The 14,302-nt window shown below is 46.1% G+C and overlaps 1 protein-coding gene across 1 annotated transcript; it reads right to left on the minus strand.

Moving 5' to 3' along the window:
- Positions 1-6,552: 6,552 nt before the first annotated feature.
- LOC128906795 (putative deoxyribonuclease tatdn3-A) lies at positions 6,553-13,319 on the minus strand. The gene is given in 5 exon segments (XM_054194692.1): positions 6,553-6,636; positions 7,916-8,028; positions 8,988-9,043; positions 10,856-10,987; positions 13,282-13,319. Coding segments are annotated over 5 exon segments (423 nt in total).
- Between the last annotated feature and the right edge of the window lie 983 nt (positions 13,320-14,302).

A 14,302-nucleotide genomic window follows, 5' to 3' on the forward strand; every position in this document is an offset into this window, starting at 1 on the left:
CCGCCGTCGCCAGCGCCCCGCCCCGGCCCGGCCGCCCACCCCCGGGGCCGCGCCCCGGCGGCCCAGCCCGCCAGGGCGGAGCGGGAGGCGGCACCGGAGAGCGGGGGGAGGTTCTCGCCGGGCGGGGCGGTGCTGGAATGGGCGGTGTGTTCCACGCAGGCGAGGTCGGGTGGCTACAGGCCTGTCCTCGGCGGGTCAGGGTTTGGTTTTCGCCTCCCTCCCGCTGGGCGCGGCGCGGGCTGGGGGGGCTGCTGCGCTGCGGACACACAGGCCGCGCCGCTCCCGGCACGTTCAGGGGAAATCATGGGGCTTCCCAAGCCGTCCTGGGCTTGTCCCTTCGCCGCGGCGGTGCAGAGAGGCGTGCCGAAGTGAGGGATGGGCAGAGATGGAGGCCCAAACGGCAGCGGAGGTTTGGCCAGGGCGGGTGCCTCGCCCAGGGCGCGTGCCTCCAACCATCCACAGCCGCGGGCAAAGCATTCCTTGTTTCCACTCGGCCTCTGAAATCGGATTTGACACATATCCCCGAGAACTGTCCCTCCGGCTGCCCTGCGGAGGTGGTGAGGTGTCACCGCAGTGAGCAGTCCTCCCTCAGACCTTGCTGGCCGCCCGTCCGCACCTTCTCACCGCTTCTAATCCTGCTGCTGCAGACACCCCACCGCAATAAAAGGTCGCATTGTTCTCCAGAGAGCATTAGGAAAATATTTAAAGTTTGTTAACGATGTCAGAAGTATTTTACTGGCCTCTGTGGGAAACCATTTTGCCGGGGGGGAGGCAGTTCAGCAAACACCATACTGCACGTTGCTCACGGATATATCAGAGCCTAATCAGATCTGTGTCTGGGTGGTAGATGTGCTCAGCCACCAGCCTTAAGTTCCCTCAGTAATTATGAATTGGTATTTTACTCAAGATCAGGCGATCTATGTAAGACACAGCTCCTGATCTTATTACAGTATGAATAATAATATGAACACATGCTTCAAAATATTAATTTGGCTGTGTTCTGAGCACTTAGCTGAGCAATGGTAGTGATTGCAGGCACCGTGGATTCTTACAGACTGCTGGAAGTGAATCCTGAATTTGCAGATCACAGGTGTATGTTAGAAACTGGCTTTTTCAAAAGAAAGTTACCTATGTCAGGTTCAAGCTCTTCTTGCCTCTTTTATTCATGCCAAGGCAAAGCCTGATTTATTTTTACTTTTCCTGTGTAAGATCAGACGCTGGGTAAATTCTTCTGAATTCCTCTGCCTGATTTCACAGTTCAAGTGCTGTGTGCTGTAGCAACAAAGCCTTTTTTAAAACAGGACTTCAATAGGAAGAAGTGCAGTGGGAACTGTAACAAACATTATCAAAACAGGACAGCTCGCTTTCACTTTAGAAACGTATGTCCGTGTTACGCATTGGTAGAAATATGTTGAAAACACACCTGAGATTATATCCACACCAGTACTTCCAGCAGCGCTCGTTCATGGTCACTGGGACCCAGTCATCCCCACTGCTGAACTGCTACAGCAATCCCTGACACAGGCTGTGGGTTGGCCTTGGGGCCGGGGAAAGAGCCATGACATTTTGGTCATATAGATGTAGCATTAGTGTCCTAAACAACTCTTGGAAGAAGGTGTAAACGTTGATCTACAGCTGATTCCATGTAACATTTTTGCCCCATTGAGTTCTGGATGACCTTAAAGTCCATCCAAAGATAACATTTCCTTCTTTAAAGACAGAGGAAAATAGGCTTTGTTCTTCTCTCATTCTTCCTTTTCCTACTCTTACACCCTTGGTAGGTGGAGCTGCTGCCAGCTAATACCCTCAGTGAAATGTCCGAACTCAGCCTGTTCTAGAATGGCCGGCACGCCTTGGGTTTCACTGCCACAGCGCCTGCGGAGCATCGTCTCCTCTGTCCGCCTGACAGACAGTTCAGCGCACAAAGTGTCATCTGCTTCCCCCACAGAAGAAATAACTAAATATCAGGGAACTGCAGAGAAAAAGAGACAAAGCCTGGACGTGGAAGGGGTGCGTGGATGAAAACTACCTCCCATACGGGAGAGTAGACTCCTTCCAGAAAGAATTTTATTTACAACATACCAACACGAAGCCAAATCCACCTCTGCCACAGCTGCACTGACCTTGGTGAAGTAAAGCCAGGCTGGCTTTGAAGAGGTACCGTCAATGCAATTCCGTCTTTGGGGACATATATCTCCAGAAGTAACCTCCTAAACAAGAAAGGAAAAGACAAACCAAATTGACAGCATCAAGGTGAAACTTTGATGCTTATCTCCTGACTTTTTACACTGCTGTATTTCATAGGCTTCACAACCATTACTTCTGATTTACACCCATTCGTATGAGAAGCAGGGCCAAGGACGTAGTTGCTCGGCAAGAGAAAGTTATCCCAAGAGAAACATCCATTGCAGGAGTTCACTTAAAACGCGCGTCCTTGCATTCCTGCATTTCATGGACAATTTATTAAGCTAAAAACAGGACACTAATGTCAAGGTTTACAGCACACGTTTAGCTTAAAACTGCTGCTATTCTTTTTCAATCTACCCTCTCTAACTGAAAATTTAGTCTCTCATGAATATTCCTATTAGTGATACAGCCAGAAATTGCTCATGTATACCCAAACATCATCAAAGTTGTTTTCCTGAATGCTGTGAAAAGGCTAAAATATGTCTTATGTATCAGGCAGTCAGTGGGAAGTAGCTTATACTAATTTACTCCACAGCAATTATTTTCTTCTGCGCAAACTCCAGAAGTCAGGCAGAGGCCAAGCACTCAAATTTTCAGGCTGGAGAAAGTTAAAAAGCAATTAGAAATGCAGTATCCTTATTTGGAGTGGTGTTACTGTTCCTCTGGCACCATATGTTCCATTGAAAGAACAATGTATTTTCCTAATGGTTTCCAAACTTTTTATCTAGCAGATAATGCCACCTTTGTACAAGAAATGGCTCCGACGGTGCCTTTTTGTTTCAGTCCAGGGCATTTCACAAAATAAAGGAAACCCAGCTATAGAGAGCTGCTTTCAGGGTGTGATTAGCTTTCTGACATTCCTAGATGGATTATTTCAGTGATATCAATTCCTAGTTATACCCTTCCAAACCTCAAAATGCTAGCTAAGCCACCCCCCAAAAAAACCCCCACAAGTCAGTCCATCTTTGTAAAACTTGAGCCCAAGATTAGGAGTCTGAAATAAACAATGTAGAATGTTGCCAAAGTATCAACACTTCTAAAATAAAACTAGAATTTTTATGTACAGCAGGCACACAGCTAAGACTTCTAGATTGTCTTTTTTAATGTTTCAAACCATGTATTTCAGTCTCTAAAGGGAAAAAACCCAAACCCATACTGTTTTATAATGCATTTAATTCTTGGTTATGATTTTCAATGCAAAAGTTGATCTCTTGATGCAGGGAAAACCTACATGGCAGGAGTGCACTAGGTACTTGTCTTCCAGGCAAGTTGTTTAAACGAGAAAACTACAACAGCTTAAGAAAGAGATTTCAGAACAAAAGATCTGAAGTTCCAACTGAGCTAGAAATGAACTATTTCAGCAGGATATTAAACAAACCTCAATAAACTGGACTTGAAAGAAAATGAGAGTCACATGTTTGAATTTCTTGATTGAAAGCTATTAGCGAATACAGGGGAAAATGTAAACATCCTCTTCCTCCTATGCAGTCTTCCAGCAACATTTGCCCACTCTTCCCACAAGAAAAAGCCATAATCCCAGCCAGAGAATGACTGCTTGCAACACAAGGTGCTTAACTGAATTTTATTTCTAGCTGCAGGTGTTTGTCTGGCCACATCAATTTTGGAATATGACTGCCCACAGTAGGCATATTTGTCAATGACCTGGATTCAATTTTTGATGTACTGACAGAGATATAGAAGTATACTCTTAAGTATCTAAGAAAAGTTATGAATTTTAAAATATGGGTGATAAACTCTACTATAAACAGTAGAAATTTGTGTTTCTGGGTGTCTCAATCCGTATAAAAGATGCAGAAACGTACATCTGCTACTTCTGTCAGGCTGCCATCTGGTTTTCCTTTTGTAGTTAGCTATCAATTTCATATACGTAATGGAATTTTACCCCTGAGTTTCCTATCAAAGCAAGCAGGGGAAAAAAATTACGTACACAAAATAAGTTCTGTGTACAAAAAAATAAGCATATTTATTGGGAAAGTTTATTGGGTTCTTATTCACTGAGATTAACAGGCTCTTCTTGTATCACAAAAAGTGTAACCTCCATCTGAATCCTTTATACATAGTAGTAGGAAAAGTGTATATGCCCACAAAGAATTAATAAAAAGCATGATCTGGAGAAGGGTTATCTTGGATGAACATTCTAATTTTTGACAAGCACTCACTCACTCAAACATTGGTTAACTTTGGGGAAAACCTTCGAGGCATTTTTTGTTGTTACTTGACAAATCCTTTGCACAGATACTTGCCTTTCACCGCAGGAATGTGCTGGCAGACAATTCAGATTTGTCTGGTTCATTTCTTTCCTAAGAGATAATCAACTGAGCTCTTCTGTGAGAGAGATCAAGTGACATCAATCTGACCCATCAAAGGACCAGGGGACAGAAGTGATTAAGAGGCCACGCAGATGCAGCCAGCTGCACCTGACTGGGTTGGCTCGGTTCACCTGTAGCCAGAGGTGCAGCAGTTCATCCCATCCTAAATAGCACACTGGAGAGATATTGCAGGTTTCCACCAACGCAACCCATTTATCAACTCAACGTAGAAGAATTCAGTAACGTGAGAGGAATTGCTCCCTAAGAGTTTTCTCTACTGGCTATAGCGGGATCCCAAGCGACTAACTCGGGTGCAGCCATCCGTGGATGCAAAATATCCACTGAGAGCTTACGCTCCCTGCCCCATCTACGTAGGAATATATAGCAACGTTGAAGGAATTAGTTGGTGAACCACCATTTAGAGCAACAAGCATAAAATAGCCTCTCCACTTCTAGGAGGTCTCAGATAACTTAAGAGTTACAACAATTTAAAGCGCTATACTAATGAAAAAACACCATAAAGTAACTTAAATTTTCCAACTCTCTTTCACTACCTGCCTGGTCCGTGTACGCACATCCTTTGAAAATTAAATGGAAGGGACGTGAATTTGGAGCCATTAAGAGCCTAGTATGGAAATGTGCTTGTATTTTAAGGACAGATTGCTCACCCACGCTTGAGAACTGTTGCTACTTTTAACTCTTGAGGAAAACCAAATATTTAGTAACAGCTTGAAGTTCCCAATTTCTCTCTGAAGAGGTTATCAGCAGGAAGAGAGCAATGTTCTTTAATGGTCTACATCTATTCGATAGGGAAGATGCTGGCTGATGTCAGCTTAACTAAAAATCAGCAGGGATTTTTTTTGTTTAGACTGACTAACAATAAAAGATGCCTGCCCAAGCCTCTGGCTGCAACAGTACATTATAGAAAAGGCATTAACATTCCAGCAGCGTTAATTATTTTAACAGGAACTCAGACAGACAGACACCAAGAGGGACTCTCCCTGTTGGAGCTCCTGTGTTGGGAAAGCACTCCCAGTGTTCTTGTTCTCCAATGACCCTTTCAAACAGTTATATTTTGCCGCACACCTAGCCTGATATAAACTATTTCAGACTAGCTGAAAAGCCAGAATGTCTCTCAGAAAAGTCCCTCCCTTTTATTATCAGGGGAGACAAGCCTAGTGCCCCTGTCAGCCACGCCGTTACTGCCACAGCCACCAGCCACTGGGCACCTCCTCTGCTAGGACAACCCCAGAGCATCCAGAGATTTTAGCATGTGAGTGACAGCATCTACGTCATCCAGATGTTTAGAGAGCAGGGGAGAGCCTGGCCTTCTGCTTCCACCTCCTGCTTGCACACTGACCTGCTCAACACGGGGCCCAGCTCCCGATGGCACTGCTGGGAACGGAGGGCACTCAGCACCTCCAGCACACACCCAGCACCTAACATCCCTGAGGTGTCCACAAATACATTCATCAGCGTGTTTTACTGGAACATGTCATGTAATGTCAGCCCAACAGCCGAAGTGTTGACTTACAATTTGTTTCTCTATCTTGTGAGATCCCTGTGGTTCTTACATATATATAGAATCATAGAATCATTTAGGTTGGAAAAGACCTTGAAGATCATCGAGTCCAACTGTTAATGTAACACTGCCAAGGCCACCACTAAACCATGTCCCTGCGTGCCACGTCTACACTTTAAATACCTCCAGGGATGGTGACTCCATCACTTCCCTGGGCAGCCTATTGCAATTTTTCCTAATATCCAATCTAAACCTGCTCTGGCACAATTAGAGGCCGTTTATTCTTGTCCTATCACTTGTTACTTGGAAAAGAGACCGACACCTATGACATGCAGCCATATATATATATGCATATATTATTTTTTTTAAAAGTAACAAGACCAGGCCAGTAAAAAAGAACATATGTAAATGTTACATAGCACTAAGGCTCTCAAAGTGCATGAACGTTAGAGAGAATATAGGAAAAGGATTTTAAAGGAGCTTAAACGTAGGGACTAATCCACATGCTTTTGACTATACCTCTTTTTTTGGAGCAAGGGAAGGGCACTAAGTCTCCAAGCAAATGTTCTCCAGTGGAATCTGTTTAATTAAACTTCTCTCACTGGTGCAGACAGGAAAATAAACAAGACAGACTAGCCCATGAGAAGGTCAGTCTCACTACAGTAATCAATATACAAAATAACTACTGTCTCTGCCAGAATGGCATTCAGACTGTTTAAGCCTTTGGAGATAATCCTGTATTTCCAACGAACTGCAAACACAGGCTGAACAGAGTATTTATGTCCCTTAAGACCTCAAACAATACCAACAGCTTATAGCTTTTAGAAACCTTAGGAGGGGAATGAAAAGGAAATAACTTGAGTCCTGAGGATAACTCTGCTTTGGGTACTTCCCTCTGCTGTCTGTGCAACAACCTAGGGCTCCTAGGAGCTGTGCATAGGACAAAAGTGATGCCGGATGCCAGAAACCGGACTCACAGAGCTGCTGAAAAGGTACCGGTCAGTTTAACGCACTGGTGAAAGAACAGCACAGCCACGACTCGGCTGGCAGCTCGGGGGCACCGTGCTCAGAAACGTGCCAGCATCCCTCCTCTCAGCCTAAGTGAACGGACAGGGAGAGCTCATTATTGCCTCCGTTTAACTAGGCAGATTTAGCACTCTCGGTGACTCTCCTGTGAGCTCAGCTCTTGCCAAGGTAAATGTCTGAGTGCTGGAAGCAAAAGACACTGTGCCTCCATCAGGCCAGAGGGAGGTGATGGAGCAGCCAGAGCCTGGGGCAAGAGCAGAGCTGGGCAACGTGTGGATGGATGGTGGTGAAGGTGAAGCTCCCACCACTCCCTGACAGGGGGTTGGCTTGGGAGAGGCTGCATTTTTGAGGGACCAAAGTTACTTACATGTCTGGGAAACTTTCTTTCATTTGCAAACACCAAACCATTTCACTGTGGATTTTATACTGAGCTTTCAGTTAAAAAGTGTTGAAATGCTCGGTTTTACGTGGGAAATACTGAAAAAAAATCAGCCTCTCATTTCAAAATGAGAAGTTTTGTTTGAAAACAACAGCCTGTGGGAGGCTTAGCTTCAAACTGCTATGCAAGCTCTCTTTCTCATATTTTTTTCCAAAATCCAAAAAATCCCAGTGTCTTACTTTCATTCCAAATGAAAACAAGTTTACAGGGGCATTAACATTTTTCATGGTGTGGAAGTCACCCCCCAGCCAGCCACAGCCAACCCCCCTATCCCTGCTAGTATCGCTTTTCCTTCTGCATTGATTCAGGTACTGGAAAATGATAGCTGGAAGAGAAGGCAAAAGGCCAAGGCTCGTGCAATCCAATTATAACCCTGCTCAAATGGCTTCCAGGAACTCCGCAAGGACTAACCTGATCATGCCTTGTAACGGCCGGAGGAAAAGAAAAATAATAGCCAGCTTGTGCCCCTTCCAGAGTGACAGACTGTCTCCCAGCAAAGTTACGGAGCAGTACGTCCTGAACACCTACAACCTACGTAAGAAACCCAGGGAGCTGGGATCAGGCTGCAGAGTTGAGCAACTCAAACACCGTGTATCAGGTTTTCTTGTGGTAGGACAAGAAGACTCCAAGATGATAGTCAGTACTACGGTCACTGAAAAATGCAAAGCTTGGATTTGTTAACCCTGCCCTCCATATGGTGACATGACTGCTGAGACTCCCTCAGCCCGCTGGTGGTTAGGCAGGTACCACCAAATTAACTTCTTATCAGACACCAGAGGACTGGTAATGCGCACATTTTTCAGTTAGCACTTGCCTGGTCCCTTTTGGGACTTGCAAATATAGGAAAAACTTTTTGCTGTAATTGCTTATCTACCTCTCTTCCAGGTCCACAGCCCATTTTTTCTGTCCTGTTGTCTTCTGCCATGCTTATATTTTAAGTTATGCATAAACCTAATTGTTTTTAAATGAGTGGAAAGGATATACAGTTTTTTCCCCATTAGGTAAGTAAAAATTGGAACATATACATCTGCTTAAAATAGTCCACAGGGAGAAAAAAACCTCATGAAATCATACTTTCTTACCCTAATTCAAAAAACCCCACTGTACTGGGGAATGCTGAGGCAGCAGCTGTTTTGCTCCACTGCCTTCACCATTCCCCCCAAAGTTACAGTACTTCCCTTGGTCTCTGTTTCACTAATTTTCCATCTGATGTACTTGTTCAGGTGTACTTTGGGATTACATATGTTCCTAGGTCAGTACTAAGTAGTACTCCTGTGCTTTCCACCCAGGTCTCAGTAGACATTACTGAGTCTTGAGACGTACATTCCAGGCAGAGATGCATTACCATCACCTCTGTGTAAGCAGAGGCAATGGGTGCGGTTCTTCTATGTGAGCAGAGTCATCTCACAGATCACTTCCAAAACAGATTATTTCTAAGCCCGGGTGCCGTACTCACTGTAAAAAAGACAGGAGCAATGCCTACCTATCTCCTTCAGGAAAGCAATTGCTTGTCTGCCAGCTAAGCAAGGATGCACATTTCTGCTCAATGCAAACATATGCCTTAGAAAAGCAGAGTGACACTGAGTGAGTTCATCATTTTTATCTTAAATATTAGTTTGTTTATTTTTAGAAAGCAATAGCCTCCCATTAGCAACAAAAGCAGCCATGGAGATGAGCAGAGCACTTGGCACTTGGAGCACAGTGGAGAGACAGGAGCACAGGTCACTCGGGAAGACAGCCGCGTGCGGTTCGGAGGAAGGCTTTGCACCTGCTCACTGCACACAGCCATGACAGCTGTGGAAAAGCAAGGCAGACCTGTTCTTTTTCCTTCCAGTTTTCCTTCTATTTCATCAGTTCTGGTGGTGGTGCACGTCCATCAAACACATTCTAAGATGATGGCACTGAACAGCTACCATGGAGGGCACTGCTTGATCTGCATCCTTTTGCTATTGGAAACGTGAGGGAAAGGACCTCACCAGGGCAGGCAGTCTGGGGGAAGGATGCTGTCCTACAATGATTTTCCAGACCAAACACAGGCAGATGTCCCTTTCCATGGATCCAGATCCCTAATATCTATGATTCTATTTTTTGTGGGTGTAGCAGCATAAGACATGTCAGAAGTCACATGCAAAGGTAGTTTCGAATCCCCCTTTACACTGACTCTCTCCTGATGCTGTTTTGAGCAGGCTCTTACAGCTGGAGGGCACAGAGTGAGGAGGGGCTGCTCTGACTCACCCTGGAGTGGACAGAGAGGAGAAGCAGCAGGCTGGGATAAGCAGTCCTTTTTTCCAGCCCCACCTTTGTATCTGCTATGCTAGTTCCAAAGGGTTTAAGTGGAATAGCTTGCAACGGGCTATACCCAAAACACCCTCTCCTGATCGCTCGAATTGCCTTATGGCCAGATTGCATGGAGGGTGCACAGCAAAGCAGTAGTGCTCCAGAAAATCTGATCGTTGATTTCCTCCAAATATTTGTTTTCCAGCAATCACCGCTGGCCATGTGTTATTTAATTTTTGTTGCCATTTGCATCCATCTGAAGTTTAAGAGAGGCTTTCACAAGTGTTGGATCAAATTTAACTTGTTTTTAATCTGTCAGTGCCCTTGCCACCTATGCGAATACAGCTATGACCCTTCCCCGTGTATGTAAACTGCATGCCGCATGCTTATTTATGTTAATAAGAAGATAAGGTTCTTTGGCCCATCCTCCCTCCTCCAATGCAAGTTACACATATGAAGTGCTGAAACCTGAACTTGAGTCAAGAAGCAGTTTTTGAGAGTAACTGGACAGGAGGCACATCTGGTCCTGGGCATCATGGACAAATCACCAGCCAAGTTCCCTGGAGGTGAAAGCAGGCCCTCTTTTCGTTTTTCTCCCCTTGTTCTGATGAGAACCTTTCCTCTGCTGCATCATGTAGCCTGGGAGAGAAAACAAAGCCTTGAGAGTAATTATCAGAAGTCTAAATCCTGAGTGGTCCTTTAAGAGAAGCATAACCCAGCTACCACTGAAAGGATTGTGTGGGTATTAACAGAAAAACATGAAGAACACTAAAAAGAAGTCTCCTCTGGGAGAAAGGCTAGGAAGTCTCCCACATCCTTAGCAGAAGCACAGCTGGAAAGAACATTTTTCTAGTTCGCGTTTGGCAAAGACGCCATGCTCCTAAATGTAAGTGCTCGCAAGTATTGTTATTTTTTCATCTCAAGCCATTGAACACTTGGATAAACTCAAACTTCAAAACAACCCCTGGTGTTCTTTAGAGGATGCCTGTGGAGCTGTGATGCAGGAAACAGGTGTCGAGCCTAGTTAAAGTCCAAGGTATGAAGGAGACACTGTGTGAAAGATTTCTGGCTCACACCAGCAAGTCCAGTTGTTTTGCCATGGCCAGCTGCAGCACAAGAACTGTCTGCTGCTCCTTGCGTTGCTGAGGCATGGACACGAGCCATGGAGTGAAGTCCAGCCCAGCCCACACAAAGAGCCAGTTAAGACTTCACAAAATGCGATGGACTTCAAACTGTGGGGATCTAATGCCTCTGCTAGCTTAATTTCCTCAGGAGAGTGACAGAAGCCCTCAGCAATGAAGAAACAGCACCCTCCAAAAGGCAACATACGTGGAAATGTAGTAACATATGAATAATAAAAATCAAGAAAATGTGACATCAGCTATGAAAATACTCTTGGTAAAGAGCTAACATAGCTTCTCTAGCTTCCCTACAACGTCTTCATTGCAGGAAACCAGCATTTCAGACATCTATCAATACACCTCCTTGTGGAATTTTGCAATTTTCATTTTACTCCTGCACGAAAATAGCCAGGAAAATAAAGTTTGGGGATTTAGTCCCAACTCATTTCATATCTATCCATGCAGAGGAACTTAAGCAGCCAGAGATTGCAATGAGTTACAGGCACCTTAAGGCAGTTTGCATATAGTCAAATCAAGCAAACTCTGGTTGAGCAGAAATCAGAGCATATTACCTTGCTAGTGGCCACCAGTTTATCTTTGTATTTCTCAAAGAGCAGGAGGACAGATTCCACATGCATGTAATAAACCCGCTCATGTGCTTTGTAAAGACTGCTGGCTGCTAAGCTCAGCCACAGCAAACAAAACCACATGCAACTGTATTATTGTGCATCTCAAAATGCAAATCATTAAAATGACAGTCTGGGACAGAGAGGATCAGTCTACTGTGTTACTAACAGCTTCTGAACAGCCTAATTACTCAGCCCTTGAAGAAGAAAATGAAAAGATAGATTCAAAGAGGCCTGGAGGGATGCTAGTCCAGGTAACTGTGATAATGAGCAGAGGAAGAAAGACCCCATTCTTCCTAATTTGGCTGAGCTGAGTCTCATCTTCTAAGAGCTGGGAAACCTCCGAGAAAGGCATCTTGTCAACTTAATAGGTCCCTGGCAGCCTGCTCCTGGGTGGTGTCCTTCCCAGAGAAAAGGCAGTTGTCAGTGGCAGAGAACAGGTTTCATTGAACCAACCTACCAGACCAGTCCCATGAATCGCTACCTTTTCAGCTGAACCCTTCATCACTCTGGGCTATTCAAGAGCACAGGGTCATGCTGCACCAGCAAACAGCACACGGACACAACAATTTCCCACGGACCCTGTCCTCAGCTTTGGTAAAACTTCACTGTGGGCTTCCAGCAATGAGGCCCCTATCCAGTGCCATGTGGGACAGAGGTGAGGAGGGAAGGAGATTTCTCCCCATCCCTGGAAGATGGGAGCAAGACAGCCTCTACCAGCAGGACTCCCACTGAACCTCAACTCTATCTGCCACTGGTGGCAACAGGCTCAGCACTGACCCTCCTTGAGTTATGCCCCAGCATTCACCCTCCTCTGCCACAATCTGCATCCACTAGGACAGCAGGGATGAAACAAGACCACTGCATGTAGCTGCACCTCTCCAAAAATGGGCAACCCAAGGACTCCAAGAGGGAGCTCTGATCATCCTGATACCACAGCAGTTTCCACGTGCTGGTCAAGAAACAATCTCTTTGGATAGATGGTCCCCCCACAGACACGTAGATTGTCAACGGATGTGCTGCACTCACTGGGGGCGCGGAAGGGATTATTTTGGAGCGTGCTGCCATCTGCTCGTTCATATTATATACCACATTAGCCCACTGCTATTGCCTCAACCCAGCACAGAGGTCCTGTGTAGTACAGAGTTGAGTTTCCACCCTGACTTCTCCAGACAGGAATAATGACCCCTAAAGAGAAGGGAAGTTATCCAGTGATGCTTTGATTGGAGCTCCCCACATAGTGCTCCATTAACTTCTTCCCACAGCGCTCCATTTGTTCGCTTCCTCCCGCTTTGTTGTGCGTCCAGAAATGTTCTGAGCACAAAAGTACTCTCTCTATATATTTATAGCAATAAGCCAGTGCCAATCAGGACTTCAAAGCTGCCCTCTCCAGGCAGTGCACTTCACAAAGAAAGACCTTCCTGCTAGATAATCCCAAGTCCTTTCCATTTCATGGGTTCACCAGTGGTCAAGTGCTGTGCAGACCTAGGAGGTCTCAGGCAGCGGGTCCAATTCTACTTGGGAGTGGCAGCGTCCAACACACATTCCTATGGAAATCAGTTAACATGGTCATGCTGTCTCCTAGTCCACATCCACGACTCACAGTTTTTGACAACAGTCAACAAATTTTGGCAGAGAGATAGAGCTCTTGGAGATACAAAGCTCCTACAAGGTTTGTGAGAGCTGGTGACCATGTGAATGACACCGACCCTCTCTCCATTCCCTGTCGAGGCTACCAAGAGGAGGCACTCACCCAGCTGCTGAGGCTGACACCGGCAGCTGTCCAAACATGACCTACCCAGCTCTGGACTAATCTCAGCACGTGCTATTTCTTGCCTAAATGGCAATCCAACAAGTGCAGGTAGGCAACATGGAAGAGAGCTGCAGAATTACAGGGAAGTCACAGGGACACAGAAGAAAGCCAAAGCCCTGTGGTGGGCAGAGCCCAGAGGGTACACGGAGGGACTGGTGGTACTGTGGGAGGGATCAGGGAGACACACAGGGAGCTGGGAATGCGGCACTGGGAGTGCTGGACCGTAATGAGAGCGTCACAAGACATGGATAGGAGACTGGGATTGCTGTGGTGAGGAGGTCATAAATCCCTGGGGAAAAAAAAACTATTTTGGTTGTGCTGTTTGCGAGATAACATGTCTTCTATCAATGTGGGACACGTACTTTATGTAAGCTGCAGTTGGGCGCTGATAAGGACCCAAGTGTCTGTTTGTACTCTTTGGTGACAGAGCATACAGCCCTGGCACAGACAAAATAGCGGATGCAAAATCTGAATGTGCGTATTAAAGAAGTCAAACGCAGTCTCCACACCCTGTCACAGAAATACAAAATACACATGGGAAGGAGCCAGGCACCTCAGCTGGACCGTGGCGCTGCCCTGCTCGTCTGCTCTGCTCTGAATTGGAGGAACCCCAAAGCACACGATGACGGAGTCGGGATGCCGTTGGGGGGTGGGAGGAGGCAGGGACATGTGAGCTGTTATTCCCCGGCAGCAAGCGTGGCCCAGGTGCTGTAAGTGCCAGCAGCCGCGGGGACCTTGCGGCAGATGGGGAGGACACTCGGTGCCATGGGGCAGAGCTCTGCTGCTGTTTTACGCCTACAGGCTGTGTTGATAGGGACTAAGGAGGGTGAGGAGCACAAACAGCTCTCCCGCCTCTGCAGGCAGGCTTTGACAGCCAGCCCCAGCCCCAGCCCCAGCCCATGCGCTGGTCCAACCTTCCTGCCAGGTGATACCTATGAGGCATCACGGGTTCAATCACACT

This window comes from Rissa tridactyla, chromosome 3, assembly GCF_028500815.1.
Source record: "Rissa tridactyla isolate bRisTri1 chromosome 3, bRisTri1.patW.cur.20221130, whole genome shotgun sequence".
Lineage (NCBI taxonomy): Eukaryota > Metazoa > Chordata > Aves > Charadriiformes > Laridae > Rissa > Rissa tridactyla.